This window comes from Sinocyclocheilus rhinocerous, unplaced genomic scaffold (genome assembly GCF_001515625.1).
Source record: "Sinocyclocheilus rhinocerous isolate Xijiao unplaced genomic scaffold, SAMN03320098_v1.1 scaffold665, whole genome shotgun sequence".
NCBI lineage: Eukaryota > Metazoa > Chordata > Actinopteri > Cypriniformes > Cyprinidae > Sinocyclocheilus > Sinocyclocheilus rhinocerous.
The window spans coordinates 179,442-204,937 of NW_015659086.1; the positions used below are offsets into that span (position 1 = coordinate 179,442).

The following is a 25,496-nucleotide window of genomic DNA, read 5'->3' on the forward strand; positions in this document are numbered from 1 at the left end:
TCTGTTTTAATGGTTAAATTAAATTGTATTAATCAAAAAGCCTGTCTAATTAATTGAGTTTTACAGTTTTATCTTTACCAAATTATGTTTTTCATTATTTTCTGGATTCCATTTTAATGGTTCCATAAAATTGTAATAATCAAAAGCATATCCAATTAATTGATTTTATTTAAAAAAAAAAAAAGTTTTTTTTTTTTTAGAAATACTGCACATTTACATTTTTCTCCTAAATAAATTCTGGTAAATACTCCTTTAAAAAGGGTTTTTTGATTATAATTTTATTATTAGTAGACTAGAACACATTGATATGTTGTCATTCTTACACTATAATACTGAACTTTGATCGAAATAAAAATAGTCATTAGTGGCAGCCCTAGAAATTTTTATAAAATTGTAAATACATTTATTTTTTTTTATTATTATTTAAAGGAGTTTTAAAAGTGTTAATTGAAATTTTGTGTACATATTATTATTTGCTTTAATTAAACTGTATTATACATGTACTGTATTTTGGCCACTCTGAACTCTGGATATAAATTGGCATCAGCAATTCTCCAAAAAAAAAAAAAAAAAAACAGGAAATTGACTATTATAAACTAGTCTCTTGCATTTAACATGAAACCTATGAATGACCAGTGAAGACTTGATCTAAGAGACCATTTTTGTTAGATGGTTTGTACCTCAGTAATGGGTGATTTTGGGTTGACGTTTCTGGCTGCAGCGATCTCCTGCAGTTGGCTAACAAGCTCGCTGATAGACAGTCGCTCATCTGGGTTGATTTTCAACATTGATCCTGGAACAAACACACAAGGCTTTTGCCACACAACAAATGCACAACAAACAAAATGACGATATGATGCAGGAGAGATTTTGGGAAGAGGGAATGAAGTTAAGTTCCTGCAGGATACTTACGGATGAGTTGGTGAAAGACTGTGTACTTGGTGTCATTCTGAGGAATGTTGTATTTGCCGTTTACTATCTGGAGTTTGGCTCCCTCTTCAAATGGGTGCTGCTTAAAACAGAGCAGGTACAGGATGCAGCCCAGAGCCTAGGGAACAAACCAAGACTCTTTCAAAACACAACAAGGACAAAGGGAAAAACCTGTTACACTGTATCCTAACCAGGTGCTTTATGTAATGCCAAAAAGCCTCCTTCACCTGGTTTGGACCAAAAAAAAAAAACTTTTGCCTTTGTAAGCTTTCATTAAAATTTTGCATCAACTTGCTTTGTCTCTAAACCAAATGTCCTTATCAGCCTTCTTATTTTTCCAACCCTTCCAAATATCAAGCAGGATTTTCCGTCCAACTTAGCACAGAAAATGTGGAAAAAGTCTGCAGGTTATACCTGGATCTGCTCATAACTATACTAACTCACCCATATGTCTTGTTTCTCGTTTATTGGGTAGTTGGAATAGAGGTCAATCATCTCTGGTGTCCTGTATGCTGGAGTCGTGTTTCTAGTGATCTGAGGGATAAAGAGAGAATAAGAGAAAGATAAATTATTTATAATTTAGTGGGTCTTTATGTTAAAAGATTGCATGCATGGATTATAATAATTGATGATTAAAGCATGTAAACACTTGCTCAACAGTTTACACTACTGTTTAAAAGTTTGGAGTTTGGTCAGAAATGTTTTTTAAAGAAGTCTCTTCTGCTCAACAAGGCGGTTTATTTGATCAAAAATACATTAAAACCAGTAATATTGTGAAATATAGTTCACTATATTCCGTGTTAAATCACACTATATTTCAAGTCTAAGTGTGGGGTCTGTAATATTTTTGAAAAAAGTATCTTATGCTCATCAAGGCCGCATTTATTTGATAAAAAAAAAAACAGTACAGTACAGTACTAATTTGAAATACTATTAAAATTTCAAATAAATGTTTTATATTTGAAAATATTTTAAAATGTAACTTATTCCTGTGATGCAAAGCTGAATTTTACTCCAGTCTTCAGTGTCACATGATCTTTCAGAAATCATTCTAATATGCTGATTTGCTGCTCAAGAAACATTTCTTATTATTATCCATTTAAAACAGTGCTTCTTAATATTTTTGTGGAAATTATGATTGAAAAAAAATCACACTATCCCAGTTTTTTAACAGTAGTGTAATTTTATCAATGTTTTCAAACTGTTAATATTTTAGAAGAATAAAAGAATAAAAACCTTATTACAAGCTTTGCTGGAAGGTTGTAAAACGCTAAAAAAACTGGTCCTCATTAGAATTAGCTGCTAACAAAAATGCATTAAATAAACACAAACAGACATTCATGTGCAGAGAAATGGCGGGCTTTGTGCATTGCGTGGGTTTCAATTTACTACCAATAACTGACTTAAGAGGACCAGAAACCAGACAAACTAATTTAATCAACAAAACAATTAAATCAGTGAATGCTTCCATGGGAAATAGCCAGAGATTTTAATACAATCACCGCAAAATATTTCTTTCTGGCCACGTATCAATGTAATCATTTCCACAATTAATGTGACAATCCATCAATCACAATCAAAACTATGGCAAAACGAACCAATCAGAGGACTGTGATGTCACGGTGATGTTAACCTGGTATTAATATTTATGTAGCATAAAGCTGGATGGGCTGCTTGGAGAAAAGAATTTGTTGCGTTTTTACCTCGTCTTCCACCATAGATCTCTTGTGAGCAGACCAGCTGTAGTCTGGGTAATGTGCCAAGATGGTGGCGCTGCCAAAGTCACACAGCTTTATAGTGCCCTGATGACTGATCAACAAATTCTCAATCTACAGAAAAGAAGAAATGTTACTGAACAATGTATATGATCATTCGGCACAGATCAAGTGAGAAAATACACATTGCTATATTTATTAAAGCAATAAGTCATCTAAGGCCATGTGTTACTGTACTTTTACCACAATATATACACACCGTGATGGTAGTATTCAATGTACTGCATTATGCTGCTTTAGATTAAAACATTTGATTTAAATATAAATTAAATAAAAAAATGTATGATAAATAAACAAACATTATAGTAATAAAAATGAGAATCGCCACTGAGAATAATAAATTACAAAGAAACAAATTAAAATAAAATATAAAACATATTATATAAAAATTTATTATTATTATGATTATTAAATATTAAAATAAAATAAAGGCCAAGAAAATGTGCTTAACTGAAATTACCTGTCATGAAAATAATGTTGCAATTTTTTTCTGAATTATTTTTTCTTTTGATATTAGGGATTATGTTTTCAAGAGACTCATACTACTGCATTAATAGGCCATATTAAATATAAGCTAATAAATAAAGTCTTCTTTGTTCATATCTTACTTTGATGTTCTGTAAATAAACAGGGGTTTAGTCTGTGGGGCCTCACCTTCAGGTCGCGGTGTATGACTGGTGGAGACTGTTTGTGCATGTGCTGCACAGCACGACATGACTGGTAAAAGATCTTCAGCACTGTGTCACATGACATGGGTCCTCTCTGCTCCACCTTCTTCACAAAATCAACCAGCTGGCCTGCAGGAAACAGAGGGCGGAGGTCAATGTGAACACAGGAAAGCGACGCCAGTGCCAGAAAGTCAGAAGGAGAGAGTGGAATGTGTTAAGTCAGTCAAGAGCTTCCCTCTTTTTGCAATTTTTTATATTTATCAGTAATGCATTAAATTTCAGCAGCCCGAAAGGATCTGTTTTGACCGAAACGGTGATGTTTAATTAGCTCTTCTCCAATGGCACATTTTGTGTTTGCAAAATACTGTATATGCACTATATTACATATTCATTTTATTTTCACTTAACCTGCTGTCTTCATTCATTCATTTTATGTATTTTTTTTATTAATTTGTCATAAAAAAAACATCCACCATGTCAACAACAAATTGGGAATAGAGATAATTATATACTTAAAAAAGTTGAATTAAAAACTGCCTAATGTGCGATTTAAATTTTTATAAAACAACAAATAATTTTTAGATGCATAAATTACATTCTGTCATCTAATAACAATACTTGTAAAAAGTGTGACCTGAATTTGAATGAATCACAATTAAATTTGCCTTTAAGAAGGGTTTTCTCCATCAGTTTCTGCTACTGTGTGAATGGGATGTAGTGTACGTACCTCTACACAGCTCTGTGAGGATGAGGAACTCAGCCTGGCCCGTGTCCGACTCTTCTTTACTGATGGATGCAGCGGAGCAGAACTGAACAATATTGGGGTGACCAGACAGCTTTTTCTAAACAGACCACATGGAGAAGCAGATCAAGCATCCTATAGCTTTTTAGCAAGGTTTTGTTTTACCGGGTAATGCTCCGATTTTTTTTTTTTTTTTTCTACAAACTTGGGACAGAGAAATGCTGCTCTACAGATGTGAGAGATGCCAGCAACAGCTTTGCCTAACCAGGCATGAAAAAAGTGCCTAGTTATAGTGTTGTGTGATAATGTAGTAAACTTGTTAACATGTTTAATTATTACCATGAAGCAGACTTCCTGAATGATGGCTTTATTCTTCTCCTCTTCATTGGAGAGAAGTCTCTGCACACAAACATACAAATCAATAAAAATCTAAACGTTTTTCAGATCTTTCTTGAATCGGTTGTTGTGACTATTTAGCAACACACAAGGAAAAATTACCACAGAAAGTGAGAAAAATGCCCCAAATACCTAAAATACGGGGACAAATAAATGCCTCTAAAATGAATCTCCTCATTTCCATTTCCAAGTTATGTAATCTTTGATGTCATATTTTATTCTAGGCCTATCTAGTGCTGTTGTACAGCTTTGAACAACTTCAGAAAAATGGACGATGCGTTACAAGTTTTTATATGTCAGTGCTATTTTAGTATTATTTCTATACTGTACTATTGCAGCATTTATTAATGTTTTGAAATAGTTTTTATTTTTATATTTTATACTAAACTATATTTTTGTTTAAGTTTATTATTTTTAATCATTTTACATTTTTCTGTTTTAGCTTTATTTTTGTTTCAATTATAGTAATTTTAGTCCATAAACTTTTTTATTTCTGTTAGTTAGTTAGCAACATTACTAATTTCTGTTTAGATTTTTGATGTTTAAGTCAAATATTTATATTATTATTCTTCAGCTTTATTTCAATCATCGAAGACCATTTTTAGTTTTTGCTCACAATAAAAACACTATTATATTGTTGTATACGGCAAAAAATGTCCTCAAAGATTCAAAAAAAAATAATCTTCAGGGGGGGTAAATATTGCTTTGTAATAACATTAATTCATTCACTTCTGTGTAGTGCATAATTAACTCATTAGTACATATAATGGCAGTCAATACTGACTCCACTGTAATAATCTGAATGTTAACACAGTTTATATGTGATGACGTCATCATACCTTGAGCGCATAGTCCTTACTGCTGCCCAAATCCTGGGCTTCATACACAAACGCAAAGCCACCTATAAGAGAGGAAACATATTTCATCATTAGGTTTATTTTAGGTTGACTGTGATGGCACCAATCTGAATGAGGATTTTGGCAGATTCAGTTTTGCTGACTTGGGATTGTGGCTCCAACAGGACGTGAAACAGACGCATTTCCAAAAAGATACGTAGAAGTGTCAGCTACAAAAAGGTAGATTGGTCTAATTTGAATCTCAGAAGTACGATCAATTACCCCTTGTCTACTGCTAGTTGTTGGTGAAACCAGTTCTTAATAGGGTGTAAATCGGATGGTTCGTCACGATACGATACGATATCGATTCTCATACCTAGCGATACGATATTTGCCGATACCTCAAAAAATTATACGATACGATTCGATTCAGGAGTATATCAATCGATATATCGATATTATTATATTATATATCTATTTTAAACAACCATCTACATTTCTATTAACTCACAAATGCAACCAAAATATATAACATGAACATTTATCTGAAATTTTCACATCCTGTACCTCAATTGGGACATTCACAACAAAAAAAATAGGCCTACACATTTTTTTTTTTTTTTAAATAATAAAGAAAATAAACAATTGGAAAAACAATTCTGGCTGCTATATTTTTGATGTTAAAAAGGTTATTTAGTCAGGAGCAGTGAGCACTTGTATTTTTCTTTGACAGCATAAGATTTATTAATAGTTTGCTTTCATTGAACGAAGCACGGATTTAATATACTGATACACATGGCTTTTCTTTCTCAACTGTTTACGTTAAGACATATGCCTAACCGACTGTGTTTACTAGGATATTCGCCAAAACGCGCATTTTGATGTAATTTTGTCTGTATTTATTCATCCATGCACATAAAAGTGGAAGAGAGCTCAATTTCGCGCGGTGTAGACGCGGTTGTCTGTGTGCGTGCACAGAAAACTTCTCACACAGCGCTCGACTGTTCCGCCAACGATCCCGAGCGTCTTTTATGCTCACCTTGTGCCTTCGGGCAGTTCTTATATCGAGTCCTGATACCTGAGTTTGAACGAGAATGCACGCGTTGGCGGTAATGCATAGACGGACATTATGTGAAAATGTGGACAGTGCCAAAATAAAGGTGCCTATTTATACTACAGATATCGATATTTTACACGTGGCATCGATGCATCGTATCGTCAGACATCGTATCGATGTATCCATCCATATCGATGAATCGTTACACCCCTAGTTCTTAAGACCCAGACTTAAAATAGTGGCTATGTTTAAGCAACTGGCCCCAGTCTATTTTATAAAAAAATTCTGAGTGGCACATGAGAGTCAGTAATAGACAACCTTTCCAGCATTATACAATTCTCGTTAAATGCAACATGCATGAGTCAGTCTTCTAGACAGCATGAATAACACACACACACAGAAAGAAACTTCTGCCCTCAGCAGTCATTATTGAACAAACAGAGAGAATGAACTCATTACGTCTGCAGCAATGACACTACACAACATTAATGAATCACTGATCTCAGCAAAAAACCTTTTTACACAACATTTCATCATCAAGAGTCAGTGCTGCGGAGAAAACAATATAAATGGATTTAAAAACACAGACCTAATTGACATTACGTGGCTGAAAAAAAAGAGAGAACTAAATAGAACAGGGGCCAGTTGCATAAACTTCTCAAGTTAAAAGTAAAAGTCTCTAGTACTGTGTCTTAAGAACTAGTTTGACCAACTAGCAATTAGCAGAGAGGTAATCAGTCTTACTTTTTTCAGATTCAAATTAAATTAATCTACGTTTATGCAACCGACTTAAAGTTATGACCAGTCTCCAAGAAGAAAAATAGATGAGTAACTTCTTGTACGACAAGCATTTTATGCAACCAGCTACAGGTGTTGAAATCTTAATCTTAAAACTACAACTATTAATAAAAATAGTAGTAAAATAGATAATAATTAAAAAGAAGAAATATTGTTGACAAGCAAATTATGATAAAGTGGAATATTGCAATATCTATCTATCTATCTATCTATCTATCAGTAGACCGAATGCTGAGTCAATGACTGAAAAGTCTGAATATGTAAAAATAGAAAACAGTGAATATTGGTCAAAATTGATTATGAGATTATCATCTCCACCTAAATAGCTATATGACAATCAGTTAACATTAACTATTAACCAACAGTCTATGCCAGGGTTTCCCAAACTGGGGTTTGTAAGTTGATGAAAAGCAAGTAATTATAATTCAAATAAATTAAAAATATTTTATTTGTTTCCCTGCATAGCATGTGACCATTAACTGTCATTAACGAATCGTGAATATGTGAATGTCTCATTAAATTATTGAAATATTAAATTAAAAACTCAAGAGGGTACTTCAAGTAAATATTTTAGGTCACAGGTGTTCACCTTTAAAATGACTTTTTACAAGTTACATTTTATATCTATATATACATATCTATATAGATGAACACAAATTTTTTCTTTGGAATAACACACAATGATATGCAAAACATGCTTCATGAACAATAAGGAACATGTATAAAGGAAGTAAATAGGTATGTTTATTTATGCATGAAGATATAAAACTAAGAATGACTATTTCACTTCATACAAGCATTTTATGACTGATTCTTAAAGCAAACAATGAAATACTGTAAGTATGGCTCCTTGAACAGATGTTGACTGTGTCAGTCAGGTGTGTATGTCTTTACATGAACAAAAGTGACAATGCCAGGTATTTATGGACACTTGTGAAACAATCCTCAAGTGACCAAAACTGCCTGTGTCCATGGTAACAGGTAAATGAATACCAGCGGAGGCCCGAGTCAGGCTGCACGAATCAAAAGAAGCTTTCGAGCTTCACGTTACAGTGCACTGACATTCACACGCACTGCGAATTTGCAAAGAACAGTCCAAAAAGTAACAGGAGGAGCAAGAGACTTCAGGTAAATAAAACATATAGCCTACTGCTCCATAAACTGCTGTACTGTTCTTTTCAAATGAAAGCCTTTTCTGGACATAATTTCTAATAATATTGGTCAACATTACAGCCCAAAAATGCCATTGTGATGCAAAGAATTATGTAAACAATACTATGTCAGATACTTTGTCATTTAAATGACGCCTTCATCCAAAGAACCTCATCATACAGACAGAAACCTGAAGGTGATTGTTCGTCAGTTGCAGAGTTCAACTTTCTGGTTAACAGCCTAGATCTCTTAACCACTACACCTCACCATCACCATGCAAATCATTCCTGTTTACTCAGAATGCCCTGTGTTTCCATTCAAGGCCTGTAAATGTCGACACACCTGAGCCAGTGGGTCAAAGTGAAAGTCAATGATGGGCTGAACAGTTATGGACATGTTACTGTCAAAATCCAACAGATTTCAATAGCTCTGACCAAAACACCCCACTTTGACAAATACGAATGTACATCAAATAATTAGTAAAGCTATTTGCACTTCTTTTTTTTAGAAATTAATACTTTTATTTAGAAAGGATGCATTAAATTGATGAACAGTGACAGTAAAGACATTTACAATGTTACAAAAGGTTTATATTTCAAACAAACGCTGTCCTTTGAACTTTTTATTCATCAAAGAATTCTGGATTCCACAAAAATATTAAACAACATAGCTGTTATCAACATTGATAATGATAAGAAATGTTTCTTGAGCAGCAAATCAGCCTATCAGAATGATTTCTGAAGGATCATGTGACACTGATGACTGGAGTAATGATGCAGTTTCAGTACTATTGTAAATTGCTACAATACTAATGTGATTATAATAATATGACAATTTACAGTACTAATTAGCGTTAATATGTATGGAAGCCCATTTCTAATATGGAATTTAAAAAAAAAAAAGGTTATGGCAATTTTTTAATCTCACAATTCTGACTTTTTTCCTCATAATTCTGAGTATCACACAATTTTTTATTTTGTGGTGGAAAGAATTGCAAGATGTAAACTCAGAATTCAGAGAAAAAAAGGTCAGAACTGCGAGTTAGAAACCCAGAATTCTGGCTTTTTTGACACAACGTCAGAATTTTGAAATAAAATTCACAATTACTTTTATATTTTTATTCCATGGCAGAAACAGGCTTCCATAAATATGTGATACCATGGTACTACCACAGTACATTTTATAAGGAATTAAACCACTAACAAAACATACCAGTGGTACTGGTACCGGTACCATCATGTTTTTTTGTTTGTTTGTTTTTTTACACATACCATGTAAATACCATGGTGTATGAATACATTCTGTACACAGGTGCATTTAAATAAATTAAGATCAGTTCTAACATACAGATGAACTTATGGAATATGACGTGACTACTCATATTCAGTCACGGAATATAACAATATACATATACATACATATACCTGAATGCCTCGATAACATACAGATGAACATTTAAAATATATTGAGTTCATGTCAGGTGTATCATAGCCAAGTGACTTGCTAACAACTTAGCCAGCTAGTTTAAGTCCATTGTCATTAAACTATAATCACAAATATTCACATATATACTAAACCTAATGTTTATATGTGTGAATGAGAATATATTACGGACATTTCACCGTCAAAGTCAGAGCTGTTTTAAATAAAATACATGTTAGTATCATAAGCAGGGGTTAGCATGACTAGCCTTATGCTATTTTGAATGAATCTTTTACCTTCCGCGATGATTCGTTTGATCCGGAGCTTCAGATCGCCGAGCTCCACCACCTGCCCGACGAAGTCGTTCTGATCCCGGCTGGCGGCGGCACCGGATCCGCCGGGCCCGGCCAGGAAATCGAGCGCTGACTGGAACAGGGACATTCTGTCCCTCTTTTTCTGTTGCGCCTATTAACCGGAACCGGCACCGGATGGGAGAACAAGTGCACTAACTCAACTGGTGGCGCAACTAGATAATAGAGCGTTAATTTGGATTTGAAAGGCTCTATTCTAGTGTGAAAACATCCCGAGTAACGTACTGGTTCCGATCGACCTGCTCTCTCTCTCTCTCAGCGGTATTTCCGCAAGGTGCTGACGTGGGGCGGTGACGTCACGCACGCACACACGCACACACACACACACACACGCACGAGTTGCTTTCAAACTCTGCTCTGGTTTGGCAGGTCTTTCTGTCCGTCAGATCTGGAACGTAGCAGGTGACTAAGGTGATTGGAAGTCACTGAATTGTAGGTTTTAAAGTGCACTGAATTCTACAGCATACATCAAAGCAGTGGCGTCTGGGTGCATAGGCGGTCGCCGTGATTTTGCCAAGTAAGACATGTTCCTGGATCAACATCTTTTGTTGATCCTGGATCAACATTACTGTCCAAAAATACAGATTTAACCCAATCCCTACCCCTAAACCTAACCCATAATTTATTCCTAAAATCAGAGGGAAATGATAGCTGATTAACGGGTGTAGAAGCACCTAATCCTGATGGTAAGCCTAAAACTGACATTTCCTGAAAAGTTATCTCTCAATTCTGATTGGTTGATTGGAATGATGTTCCAGGATCAACAAGGATGTTGATCCAGGAACATGTACTCGGTGAAATCAGGCTCACCGTGCATAGGCTGAGGGTGAACCAACTTCAGGGTAAGGCTAAAAGCAGCCAAATGTATTAAACATCATAAACCCGTCTAAACAGACATGGGTGTCATGTAGGCTAAAAAAAAAAAAGTTTTATGGGACTGAATTTGTATTTAACGTGATTACAATTTAATAAAAACATTAGAAATGTATAATTATATAACGCTTCCTTTCCACTGTTATTCAAACAGCGAATAAATTATATATAGAAAGTGACATTATCACGAACATTGATCTATCGTGAGTTTAAGCACTCTCAAAAACAAAACTATGGTTATAAACACTGAAGCTGTATACACTGTTAAATGAATCTCTTCCTTACATTGTACGTCCATCTGCGCTTTGTTGTTTATGATGAGAGAATTCGCAAGAGTCGGGAATTCAGTCAGCGAACGCTCACGCACTCAACAAAACTGATCTGTTTCAACGATGACTCATCTGAACGCTTCTGATTGGCCATTGCATTCCTAAGATCAACAGATATGTGTGTGATTGGTTAAAATGCACAACACTGTAAAAACGCCTAAAATGAAATGCGGAGCAACATGAGCAGATCTTAATTTAATGCCGCAATCGACACTGTCTATTCATATTCACTTTGTTAGCAACAGACGTAATAGATTTAATTTGTTTGTGCAGGGGCATTTTTGTCCAATTTAGTGGCATTTTTGCCCCAAGTATCTTAATTAATTTAATCAATCGACACTGTCTATTCATATTCACTTTGTTATCAACAGACGTAATAGATTTAATTCGTTTGTGCAGGGGCATTTTTGCCCCAAGTCCCCGTGGCCAGGGAAAGGCTAAGCCTTCCCCAGCCTTACACACGCTCCGCCTATGTGTGCAGGGTATGCAGGTGCATATGGGCCCGGGCAGATTGGGGGCCCGCCGAGCCGAGGGGAACTTTTAATTGAAACGAGGAAATGAATTTCTCTGCAATTTCCCTTGTCCGACAGCTTATCAGAATTCTCAGCCCGAGTCTTTTTTCTCTCTCTCTCTCTTCCCCATTACACAGCTGCTGCTGCAGCCATTAAAATAGTTCAGTTTCGTTTTTTAATGGCAAAGTGGTAATATTTCTTTTCTTTTCGTTTCTTTATTAAGTTAATTTAGAAATATGTTTGGAACATTTTATGTTTGTTAAATTCAGGTTTTTGTTTTTTATAGGAACGACCAAGCGGCCAGCGGCAGACAGTGAGTTGAATATATGTTTGATCAATTTAGCCTTCTCAAATCAACAGGGTATGCAGGTGCATATGGGCCCCGGGCAGTTTGGGGGCAACGAGGGGACGAATAGAGACCTGCATGGGCCCGGCCCTTGTCCAACAGCTTTATGAGAATTCTGGCCCGAGTCCGACTGGATCCCGTGTCTTTTTTCTCTCTCTCTCTTCCCCATTACACAGCTGCTGCTGCAGCCATTAAAATAGTTCAGTTTCGTTTTTTAATGGCAAAGTGGTAATATTTCTTTTCTTTTCGTTTCTTTATTAAGTTAATTTAGAAATATGTTTGGAACATTTTATGTTTGTTAAATTCAGGTTTTTGTTTTTTATAGGAACGACCAAGCGGCCAGCGGCAGACAGTGAGTTGAATATATGTTTGATCAATTTAGCCTTCTCAAATCAACACAACGACTTGCCTAAAATAATATAACACTTTGTGCATTTCACAGTATTGATTTAAACATTGAACCTAGATAAATGTGCGCTGTTATGTGCATATCCAATCGTTTGTGCGGAGAGTGGAAGCTGAATCGCGCTTGGCAGGATATGGGAGTCGCGAGCGTATAACTTACATTTTTTTTTTAATAACAGTGGAATCTTAAAAAAAAAAATCTGTAATTGTTGCTCATAAAGGTAAGAGTAGGCTTATACCTCAGTCGGAACTGCAAAGTCTACTTTTATTTGTGTGCTCTCACAATTTCAACAAAACCTTGTGCTTTTGTAAAATAAGGAAAACAAACGCTTTCTGATGCGCTTTCTGTCGTCTCTGTCTTGAGCAGGAGCGCCTCACAATGATGAACTGAAACTCAGCTAATACTTGCCTTACCAACATGATAAATATACAGTATCTATATAATGCTTTAAATTACTATTTTAAAACGAAATAATTCAAATAAAAAAACCAAAAACTCTTTCATTATGTAATCCGTAAAGATGCATTTCTCTCTAAAGGCACGTCCAATGAGGAGATGGCGAGTCAGGTTAGTCAAATTCATATTTGTGACACTGACTCAGAAAACACTAGTTTATTAACAAAATTACTATTTTTTACTTTTTTGTTTGTTTTTTATTTATTTTGTTTGTTTTTTGGGTTTGCATTCAGTAGCTTCAAATAGCCTACGGCAGCATTTTAGTGCCACGTTGAAAAATAACTAGCCTAAATAAATACGATTAACGTCATAATATTTTAAGAATGAAGTCAAAATTACGATAATAAAATCATGTTATATTGCGTGAAGTTAATGTGAAAATTCCACCTATAGGCTACTCCGCCAAAAAAAAAAAAGAAAAAGAAAAAGTCTGTGGCATCCGTCATTCTTCACATTTAACATAAAAACAGCAATAAAATGTAGACTTATTGACATTTTTTAAAACTCTGATTGATCAATTTCATGAGACATTCGTTTGTATTAAATTGTCTTGATTTTTTTTTCATGCATTCAAATATTCATGTTTATTTCGTGCTGCAAATATTAAAGAGGAAAATATCATTGATTCATATGCTGCTTGAACTGAGGCAAATTATCTCACTACAGATTAAAGAGCGTAAAAACACATTTATTGTTTGTATTTTATCATAAAATTGACAGAAGGCTGAGGCTTTGTAGTTACAAAGCTGCGATTATTGGGTGGCTTGCGTGCTACAAATAATGAATGGACTTGAAAATTTTAAATATAATTTCCAAGCATTTAGCCTATACCGTAAAACAGCTTGTGAATAGTCACGATTCACATAACGTTATTTACTTCAGAAAATCAACAATAGGGCCCAAGGTAAGTTAACCGAGTTGAAGCCCATAACGTTTGAGGGGCCCGAACAAATGTTTTTGCATATGGGCCCTGGGCTGACTTGCTACGCCACTGCATCAAAGTCTATGAATAATTGACGGATAAATCTCAAAAGTATAGGCTATGTCTAAAATACTGTGGCAGTACCATAGTACAGTGATGGTGGCATCAGATGGTAATATGGAAATTCATGTACCATGGTTTTTACATGGTAATACCATAGTGCATGTAGGGTCCCATACCCAAAAACATTCCGTTGGGAATATACCCTTACAAAAAAGTAAGCTACTGTGGCAGATGGTAAAGTTATGGTATCATCACATGGTAATACTTGGTACTTTAAATATGCCGTGGTATTTACTGTACAGTGTCCAAAATACAATGGTAAAGTACCATGGTACTTTTGATGTGTTGTTAAAAATGAATATAATACAAGCGTAAATGATTGAAAACAATACAGACTATATATATGATATGTACAAGCAACATACACTGTATCAAACAATATATTTATACCATATACCACAGTTATTTACAGTCACCTGAAGTGTTTAATATTTGCATTTTAATTACCCCATAATTACAATAATGCAAAAATCATATAAGTTTTAAATTGTAAAATATTTGGTGTAGGCCCACTGCCTTAAATTTATGGTGATATTATATTACAGTAATTTTCTATTGTAATATTGTGAAAAAATTACTTTTAAAGTAAACAGTAAAATGAGGAAATATCACATATCATGCAAGATATTATGACAAATATTTATGGCCTTCAAATTAAAGATTTAATTCCCTCTCGAATGGGAACTCTAAGCTGCGTTCCCCAGAGGGCAATATGGGGAATGCTTCCGGCATGACTGGTGTCTGAAGCATGAGTCTAAACACGACAATGAACTTGACATTGGCAGGCGGCAACCTATGACATCACAACTGGTGAGTCCCAGAGTATGAAAGGGCACCTGTAAAATGCGTCACCCTCTTTCTTGTCTTCAGGAGACCGTTTGTTTCAGTGTGTGTCTAAACAGGCAAACTATGGCAAGCACTAGCTCCGCAAAATTTAGAAAGTGTGTTCATCCGTGTCAGTGTTTCTTCACACCTGATGACGCACATAATGTGCGTTATGTGCCTGGGTGAGGAGCATGCACGCTCAGTCCTTGAGGGGGCTGTTTGAATGCAATGCGAGCACTTTTCTTTGAGAAAGCTTCGCTCTCGTCTGTCCCTTTTCTTGAGGGAATCGGGACAGCCATCTGCACCTCGCACTTCAGGACCCACTGGAGCCGAGGCGAGTAGGAGACTGCAATCATAGGGTTCGCAGGTGGAGCTTGCTGATAAGTTTGAGAAAGGTATGAATAGAGCGAGCTGCCGGATGATGATGTGCTGTCTCTTACATCATCCGATCCGGCAGCGAGCGCACTCCTCGCCTTAAGCCAAGTTGAACAGGAAGAGGCTGCTGAGATTGACGATGTCTCTGAGCACTCACAGCCCGCCTGCCCAACATAAGATGAGTTGTTGGACGTTATGTCTCACGCCACGGAAATTTTAGATTTGCCATGGAAGCACGAGCCCCCTTGTGGCCGCCTCCATGAACTCTTTTTTGTCAGAACATAACCGCCCAGCTCGTACGAGTCTTCCCTTTCTCCCAGATCTTCACACTGAGAAACCTTATTCTGCTCGCATTCATTATTCACAGGCAAACAATGCTGATGTGGAGGGGATGCAGGAATATGGTTATGCGTCAATGCCTCCGAATGAAGAGACGCTGGCTAGCTATCTCTCGGTTGGTGAGGCATCCACATTGAAGACGTTGTCTCTGCCGACTAAGTCGCTGTGTGTTACATTAGAGCTGAATGGCAGAGCATATGCGGAAGCGGGTCAGGCTGGGGAGGGCTTTGCACATGATGGCCATGCTGCAGGCCTACCAGGCTGACCTGCTGAAGGACCTGGACCAGGGCCAGGGACTCTCCCCGGAGGTGGTGGAGGAGCTGCACCGTACCCCAGATTTGGCTCTCTGTGCCACAAAACAAACTGCTGCAGCGATCGTCCTATCCATGGCTACGAAGAGACATATTTGGGTTAACCTGGCAGACATCGAGGAGAAGGAGAAAAGTCTTCTCCACGATGCTCCGGTTTCGCCTTCCAAGCTTTTCAGCACATCCTTCGAGATGGTGGTTGGGAAGTTTTGGGAGGCGAAGGTGCGCTCCGCGGCTTTTAAAACCTTTATACCGCACCGGTCCAGGTCCAAGCCTCAAGCCTATGGTGTTTTTGGCAGCATGTTTATTTCCATAATCTGCCTTACTGATGGTTCAGCATTAGAGGCTGGTTGTGAATGCGTCATCTATTTCGGACAGTTTACTAAGTAGTAGGGTCTCTGTGAGTCTCCTTAGTTATTGCCTTTGCTCTGCAAGATGTCCTGAGTGTGGGGCACAGTTTGGTCTCCTCTCAATTTCCTCTTCTCATTATGCTGAGACCTTCGCACCTAGAGCTTGATCATCTACTGCGAGTGTCATCAGGCCTCATCTCGCTACAGAGAGTTCTTTCTTTGAGGCCTCCGTTCGCCAGAGCTCCGGTAGGCTCCTGAGCTCCTAAGCGTGGGACGTAGTGAGGCCTCCTTTCGTTTTAGAGAGTCGTCATGCTAAGCCCTCTGCTCCTAGAGCTCGGCTTGGTATTGGCTAGGTAGTATGGAGTGCTACTAGGCTGCCTCTCATTGAGAGATATTGTATTTAGGCCTGAGGCTGCTGAGGTCTCTATTCCTACAGTTCGGCCATCTACTGCGAGCGTCGTCAGGCCTGCTTTCGCTACAGAGTTATTTCTTTGAGGCCTCCGTTCGTCAGAGCTCCGCTAGGACAGCATCTGTGAGTTGTAGGCTCTCTCATCCTTATAGGATGTCCTGAGCGTGGGGCATAGTTAGGCCTCCTCTCGTTTTAGAGAGTCGTCATGCTGAGGCCTCCGCTCATAGAGCTCGATCATCTACTGTGAGTGTCGTCAGGCCTCCTCTCGCTACAGAGAGTTATTTCTTTGAGGTCTTTGGCACTCATCCCTTCAGCATGGCGGCGTGGGTATACCGTTCCCCATAGCACCCTCTGGGGGATGCAGCGTAGAGTTCCCATTTGAGAGGGAACGCATGTAACCATGGTTCCCTGAGAAGGGGAATGAGATGCTGCGTCCCTTTTCCATGCTTCAGGAATTTCTGCACGTCTCCTTCAGACATGAAGTGGATGACGTATTTTACAGGTGCCCTTTTATACACTCGGCCGCACCAGTTGTGATGTCATAGGCTGCCGCCTGCCAATGTCATGTTCATTGTCATGTTTAGACTTATGCTTCAGACACTGTTCATGCCGGAGGCATTCCCGATAGCGCCCACTGGGGGACGCAGTGTCTCGTTCCCCTTCTCAGGGAACCATGGTTACATGCGTAGCCTGAGACGTTTTCTTAATTTTATGCAAAATATAATTCTATATAATTTTCTACTCTATATAAATACGTAACGTCCAAAATTAAATGACCTTATTTAACAATTAACCTCTGGCACAAATTAGAAAGTAAATTAGTGAAGTGTTGAGTGCAATCTGAAACATTATGAAAAATAATATTGTGTGTGCATAAAACAATATTTCTTCTATTTTGTTCAATACGCTCAACATAAAGAAGCAAAAATACTTAGTGGATTGAAACATTAACTTTATTTTTTTTTCTTCCTAAAAAAGGATCAAATATACAGTTGATATAATTTAATATGCATATTGCTACATGCAAAGTAACTAGAAAGTTTGATCAGAAAGCTTTGATGAAATGGTTAAAGTAGCTGCGGGTGAAGCCCAGGAGATTACAGTGCTCTTATACGTCTCTTAATAACAACAGTATAGAGAGAAGACATACATTCATCAGTTGAACTTTGAGGGACCTAAGATGTGACTCTAAAGCAAAGTGGTGCAATTCAGGGCCTGTATGTACAAAGCATCTCAAAGTGCACAACACTGCTCCAGGATCAGATCTTCCCATTTCAGTCACAATATAAAACAACACAAATGACTTTGAGATGCACTTTATCAATATGGCCTGTTTGGAGTAAGCAATTCATTACCAGACAATGCAGCTGTTTTTTTTTTTCTGATCGAGTCAGCTATATGAAATTTAATCTGTACATATTACAAATCATGTTAGAAACGATGTATTTGCATAAAACAAGTGTTTTATAATTATAAAAGGACATTCTGGGTCATCGGCAAAGCATCATATTCATTTAAACAATACTCTGCTGATTGAATCGAGCACATCACTGATTAGTGGACATGCATGTCAATAACACAAGTAAATAAGTAATTGAATAGTCTAACTCCATCTGCTCAATGCTGCTCCAACACCATCCAATCATTAAAAAAAAAAGTCCACCTGATACACACAGTCCACAATGCAATGTGAGGTAGTGAAACACAGGTACAGTTCACACTTTCATATCATGTTTAAAATATTTATATACTTATGGAGTGTAGAATGTGGTTGCATACTCCTTGCCACAGAGAGGATTGTGAAACAGTTCTTTGTGGTATCGAGGGCTTGATAGAAAAAGGAAGAAAAAACGGCTGATAAAGATCTGAAGAGCAAGAACAGAATGTACTGTAGCACAGACCGGATTCTGCAGCAAAGCGGATGAGAAGGAGAGAATATAGACCGCTTTCTTGCTTTGGATCATTAATTGAAACTCACAAAACCTGTCAATAACATGTCACCCCACAACCAGAAGAAAAAATGTAATTATATTGAATGAAGCCTATTTTAGGACCATTGTTATTTATTTAGAATTATAATCCTCCCCCAACCATAATGGAAAAAATAGTATAATATTTATTTAAATTGTAAAGTATCTGCTGTATTTCCCTAAATGTATGCTTATTTTTAAATGTACAATTATTGTATTAAAGCAATTAAATATATATATATATATATATATATTGTATAGTATCACTGTACAGTAATAGAGAAACATGGAAATAATCATGAAGTATTATATAACATTTATGGTCCTAAAAATTAAGGCTTAATTTTCTTCATTTTTTTGAAAATCAGAATTAATTCTATATATATATATATATATATATATATAATAGATAGATAGATAGATAGATTGATAGATTTGAGACATACCTCACAAGCATAGCCTGTTATCCACTTGGAAGGGCCTCTTGTAGGGTTTCTGCACTGTAGTATAGTATACACAAGTATACCCGGCTACAGCCTGCAGCCCCATACCTACTCTGATTGGTTCGATCGTCTTTCATAGGCATAAATGATAGGAAATGTGTGTGTAGTTGGTGTAGGATGGAGTATGTTGTTTAAAAAGCTAAAAACGCTGTGCAGTTTTAGCCTTCATTATAATGCACAGACAAAAAAACATTAGCCTGCAACTCACCATGACATTTAATAAATTAATTGGGTTGATTATCCACAGTGGTAAGTAGATATAAACTATTTTAATTATATATATATTTTCTTTTGACTTGGGGTGAAATGTGAGATTCGCCAGATTCTGTATGAATGAGATATTAAGTGATTTGGGTATCTGTGCTTGATACAGATTTGATTATTGTGGTAGTGTTAAGCCACAAATAAAGACATTCACAATGATTCAAGAAGAGACAAAAAGGAGAACAAGCTCCAAAAACATCAAGCAATGTTTTTTTCGTTTTGTTTTTTGTAATGCATTTACTAAAAAATGACAGACGAATAGCATAAAATCAACTATTTATGGTGTCAGATCTGGAAGCTGTTAGTTTAAAAGTAGTATTTCCACAGCTAATGAAGCCATGAAACACAGGTTAAATGTGTTAAAACAGATAGCAAGAATGAATTCACAGGTTAAAACAAATTCATTATAAAATATGACAATTGAGGCATAAAAACTTATTGCCTATAATTCTAGCTATTGCTGGTTTGGTTTGGTGAATATTACTCTGGTCAGTTAAACTGTAAACCTCTAGAATCCAAGATGACACGACTCGCTGTGTTGATGTAAAAATGTAGTTCTATGGTCTATATTATTTGGCTTTCTAATACACAAAACATAGAGAAACCTGTGTATTACTACAACAGAACATAAACAATCCGAAAGTGTGTGTGTGTGTGTGTGTGTGTGCGCGTGTACGTGTGTATCTGAATCTTTTAGATGTTTAACACCGTATCTACACCAGACACCTGCGACAAAACTAAATTACTCCGGTCATAATCAACGGAGTTGTCTACACTGTGAGCACCTGATGTGGACGCCCGCTTCTCCATTTCATATCTAAAATGAAGTGATTTTTATTAAAAAATATAATTTGCTCAATTTCTTTGTTATAAATTGTATTCTTTACAGGTTTAAATAAATTCTGACCGTTATATCAAAAGCCAGCTCATGATGTTTCTGATCTGACAATCATTTTAATCATTTTTTATTTTTATCCATATGCACATGCAGTTGTAGGAATACGGACATATGTAAAATTTATTATAAATTGAATCAAACGCGAAATCAATTCTATAATGGATTTCTATTGAAAATATAATTTTTCAAGTGAATCGCTTAAGTTCAGCCTTCTATACAAATTTGAATGATTTTTTGATTTCTAACAACATGCATGTGCAGTTGTAGGAATACAAACATATGTAATATTAACAATAAAGTTAATCATATGCAAAATCAATTTTAATAATGGATATCTGTAGAAAAAGATTTTTAAAAAATGTTATAGTCATTTTAATAATCGCTGAAGTCTAGCCTTCTGGTCGGACTTATTAATTTAAATCATTTTGTTATGTCTAACCATAAGCATATGCAGTTGTACGAATACGAACATACATCAAATTATCAAATCAATCACATGCAAAATCAATTTAATGCATTTCTGTTAAAAGTATGCAAAATCAATTTTAATAATGGATATCTGTAGAAAAAGATTTTTTAAAAATGTTATAGTCATTTTAATAATCGCTGAAGTCTAGCCTTCTGGTCGGACTTATTAATTTAAATCATTTTGTTATGTCTAACCATAAGCATATGCAGTTGTACGAATACGAACATACATCAAATTATCAAATCAATCACATGCAAAATCAATTTAATGCATTTCTGTTAAAAATAAAGATGTTTTTTGTCTGATCGATTGTCATTTTAGTAATCGTCGATTACTGAAGTCTAGCCTCGAGCTTCCGGCTGACTGTGAGCGTATCCAGTGCAGACGGCCTCAAGTTGTTGCGATATCGTCCGCTTCCAGTGTAGACACAGACGCGTTTGAATAGACCCTTGCTTTGTGTACGACTTACTCACCAGCCGTCGTGAAACGTTCCCATCTGCTACTTCCAACAAATCCTCTAAGCAGCTGTCTACTTCACCTTCCTACTTTAGTTTTTCTACACCGATTTGATAGTGAAACATCTGTATAATACATTCACAAGGTAGACAGCTGGCAGGGTTGGGTGTCAGGCAGTATCGTTCAGACACATGTGCAACACACGAGTGCCACCCGTGCCTCTACCCCGAGTCTCGTGCGCAATCTCGCACGACTGGAACTCCTTTGGCTGCCGCATGCTCTCCATCCGGGCGGGAATTCTGGAGCACTTTTCATCTGTGGCTTCTTTTGTTTTCTTTTTCATCCTCTGTCTCTGTCAGAAGAACATGTACTGGTTGTCGATGGCTCTTTTGCGCCCCCTGTTGGGAGGCTCCAGTTCGTAGTCAGAGTCCCGGTTGGGCAGTAGGGGCGGCAGCGGGTTGGGGTGGCGGAGCAGGTTTCTGCGGCCCACCGACTCGCTCCGGCGCAGGGGGACGGGGCGATCTGGAAACGAAAGGGGCATGTGGTGCTGGAGCGCGGCTAATGCTGACGACTGGGCCGTGGAGGGGCTGGAGTGAGGGCAAGAATCGGGACTACAGTGAGCCAGACTCTGCTCTGAGCTCCAGCGAGAGAAGGGCACCAATAACGGAGAGCCAATAGCCGAACTCTGACCTAGAGAGATGCAAGAGAAAATATTAACGCAAAAGTGAAATATTTCCTGAGCAGCAAATCAGCATATGTGACCCTGGAGCACAAAACCAGTCTTAAGTCGCTGGGGTATATTTGTAGCAATAGCCAAAAATACATTGTATGGGTCAAAATTATTGATTTTTCTTTTATGCCAAAAATCATTAGGATATTAAGTAAAGATCATGTTCCATAAAGATATTTAGTAAATTTCCTACTGTAAATATATCAAAACTTAATTTTTGATTAGTAAAATGCATTGCTAAGGACTTCATTTGGACAACTTTAAAGGTGATTTTCTCAATATTTTGATTTTTTTTTTTGCATCCTCAGATTCCAGATTTTCAAATAGTTGTATCTCGGCCAAATATTGTCCTCTCCTAACAAACCATACATCAATGGAAAGCTTATTTATGCAGCTTTTAGATGATGTATAATCTCAATTTCGAAAAATTGATCCTTATGACTGGTTTTGTGGTCCAGGGTCACATATTAGAAAGATTTCTGAAGGATCATGTGACACTGAAGACTGGAGTAATGATGCTGAAAATTCAGCTTTGCATCACAGGAATAAATTACATCTTAAAATATATTCAAATAGAAAACAGTTATTTGTAATTGTAATAATATTTCACAATATTACTGTTTTTACTGAATTTTTATCAAATAAACCCAGCCTTGGTGAGCAGAAGAGACTTCTTTTATAAACAATGACCCCAAACTTTTGAATGGTAGTGTACTGTATACTTACAATGATGTCCATCAAAAGAAATGATTATGGATAGAAATCATGAACTAGATTATAACCGTATTTTACTTCATACACTAAACATTTTAAATCTACCCGACAATAAACCTCAATATACTCCCTATATCCCATAGAGGGCATTGTCTTCACATTCACAACCTCTACAAGTATCACAGTGTGTTTGAAGTATATTCTGTAGAAGTATGTGCAGCACGTTAGTAAAATGTGTATATGTATGTGTGTGATAAAACATGGTATTAGGCTTTGTTTATGTGTGTGTGTGCTTGACCGCATTATTACAGCTTGTGAGGGAGGGACTGCAGGAAACAGAAACTTGTACGGTATGTGTTTGAGTGTATGGATGAGTATGTGTTTGAGAGAAGGAATGTTTCCTGGTGTCAAGTCTCACAGAACTACTAAAACCTATCTAAACCACAAAGCACAAGAGGAAAAATGGATCCTGTCAAGCTCTTTCTGTGTGTGTGTGTGTCTGTGTGTGTGTGAGAGAGACAGAGAGACAAGAAATAAACTACATGCATGTTTTTAGCCGCTTGAACATTCTAGATATAAGAATAACTGCTACGTAATATATTATTTTTATTATATACCATTCTACATTATATTTGAACTGTGCAGTGCTAAACAGTGTATGATCACAAACTAGATTTATACAGTTTTATTATGCTTTTTAATGTGGTTTACAAACAAAATCCAAAATTGATTCTTGCCAAGTGACAAATGTGTGAAAAAAATGGCGGTGACTAAATCAAACGCATTTACTCGCCATTATGACCTGCAAAATCACATGGTTTACATCAGACTGTGAAAATGACTCAGAAGTGATTCAAATCAAGTCGTCTACTAAGAAAACATCTGTTGTGACTTGAGTAACATTTGTTGCATGTGCAAAAGGATGTTTAAAGGACTTTTTTCCCTCCAAAACGTCACATTGTGGCATTTATGTGTTATATTGCTCATATTAGGCCATCAGAACGAAAGTATGAGAAGCAAAATCACAATGTGTCCTTATGTTTTTTTCACAAGTGAAGTTTCACACAAATTACTCGTTCATCTTGTGTGTGCAATTTCTGTGAATGATGCATTAATCTGCTCTGTTGTCACAATTACGCAAAATGTTATTATAATAGGGTCAAATATGCATTGTTAATAAAAACAATGCAAAATACAGTCTCACCTGTGTGAGTGGGGTTTACCCGCACATAATTGACCAACATAACTTCACACGCAGCGCCGCACTCCAGCGGGATCGGACAGTTGCGGAAGTGACTCAGCATGTCCATGACTGATGGGAAACGCAGGTGCTGCACACGACACTGACCCCATTCAGTTAAAGATAGACGCAAATGCTGCAAAGGAAGAAAAACAGTGGAAAATGCAATATAAATACAGACATGAACAGAAAGATGTGCAACAGTCATTGTGATGTTATCCTTACTAAGCAAAAAGGAAAGCACCAATATAAAGATCTGATATACTTGATACTTTTACAATAATTTTAATAAATAATTGAACAATAATTATTTTTATGTAATGACTAATACTGATATGATGGCCAATCTTAATCATATAAATGTAATTAAAAAAAAAAAAGTATTCAAACAATATAAAGCACAGTAAAAAGAAAAAAAAAAGGACAGAAAATCTTTTAATGCTTTTAAAACCATTAGAAAAAAAAACTGAATAGGAAAACATATTCCCTGTTTAGCAGCATAAACATGATACCAATAAAAGAAACATAAATAAAAATAAACAATTATGAAAATAATTATATATATATAAAATATATAAATCATTAATAAAAAAATAATAAGATATACCAATTTGGTCACTACTTATATGATGGCCAATCTTGTACATTTACATCTGTTGTGTGTACGTGACTCGCCCTGGCCGCCGGGCTCTGTACTCCCTCTGCGAGCTGTGTTGAGCGAGTCGCTAACAGGAAACGGTTCTCCATCCACACTATCTGACCTGGAATCACACACACACTCTCATAAACATCTATGAACTTCTTTAACTGCATAATGAAGTGGTCACAGAATGTCACGCAGTCAATAACATCACATCACATATGCTCAGGTACGTCAACACTACAGAGCAAAGCTTTCAATAACGAGATACATTTTTTCCCCCCATGCATACAGTGGCCCTAAAAATCATGTGGACCCTTAAGTAACACTTTCAAATGTGTGAATGTCATTACATTACAAAGTATAAAACCAGTTCTTTATTTTAAAGAACTTCAATTTCAAATCAATTCAAGTTTATTTGTATAGCGCTTTTCACACACTTTTTTTTTAAAATACATTTTTACTGATAAACTATAAAATGTATTATCTTAACTATTTTAAAATAGTTACATTATTTTAACAGATTTCTATTTAAGTACATTTCATTGTTTTAATAAAATAAATGATTAATTATTATTATTTCACATTTTGAATTCAATTCCGTGTAAAACGTCTTCAAATAATCAAAATAGGGATTTTAAAAGTTATAAGTTATAAAGTTAGAATTTAAAAATTCTGGTTTGTTTGTAATTTTGGAAATGGAAGATCAAGATCAACGCATTGCATTGTGGGATACATTTTTCTGTGTAGTATACTCAGTTGTATACTTGGCAAATGTAGTAGGACATTCATATATTTCTTGCAAAAAGACAATTTTGATGCTGCTTTTACTATGCATATTGTAGAAATAGTGTGTGTATATATATATATATATATATATATATATATATAT

At 36.2% G+C, this 25,496-nt stretch overlaps 2 protein-coding genes across 2 annotated transcripts in view; both read right to left on the reverse strand.

Moving 5' to 3' along the window:
• The window catches only part of LOC107723307 (cyclin-G-associated kinase-like), a 41,860-nt gene extending 31,445 nt beyond the window's left edge, over positions 1 to 10,415 (reverse strand). Inside the window, 9 exon segments of the mRNA XM_016531870.1 lie at positions 681 to 793; positions 913 to 1,048; positions 1,375 to 1,464; positions 2,634 to 2,759; positions 3,360 to 3,502; positions 4,101 to 4,215; positions 4,455 to 4,514; positions 5,351 to 5,412; positions 10,073 to 10,415. Of these exon segments, the coding sequence (XP_016387356.1) occupies positions 681 to 793; positions 913 to 1,048; positions 1,375 to 1,464; positions 2,634 to 2,759; positions 3,360 to 3,502; positions 4,101 to 4,215; positions 4,455 to 4,514; positions 5,351 to 5,412; positions 10,073 to 10,217 (990 nt within the window). The 5' untranslated portion in view covers positions 10,218 to 10,415.
• Positions 10,416 to 20,944: 10,529 nt separating this feature from the next.
• The window catches only part of LOC107723297 (SH2B adapter protein 3-like), a 56,335-nt gene continuing 51,783 nt past the window's right edge, over positions 20,945 to 25,496 (reverse strand). The window contains exons 5-8 of the mRNA XM_016531860.1: positions 24,631 to 24,725; positions 24,432 to 24,451; positions 23,929 to 24,100; positions 20,945 to 21,970 (exon numbers count right to left, since the gene is read on the reverse strand). Of these exons, the coding sequence (XP_016387346.1) occupies positions 21,636 to 21,970; positions 23,929 to 24,100; positions 24,432 to 24,451; positions 24,631 to 24,725 (622 nt within the window). The 3' untranslated portion in view covers positions 20,945 to 21,635. The remainder of the gene's footprint in view (positions 21,971 to 23,928; positions 24,101 to 24,431; positions 24,452 to 24,630; positions 24,726 to 25,496) is intronic.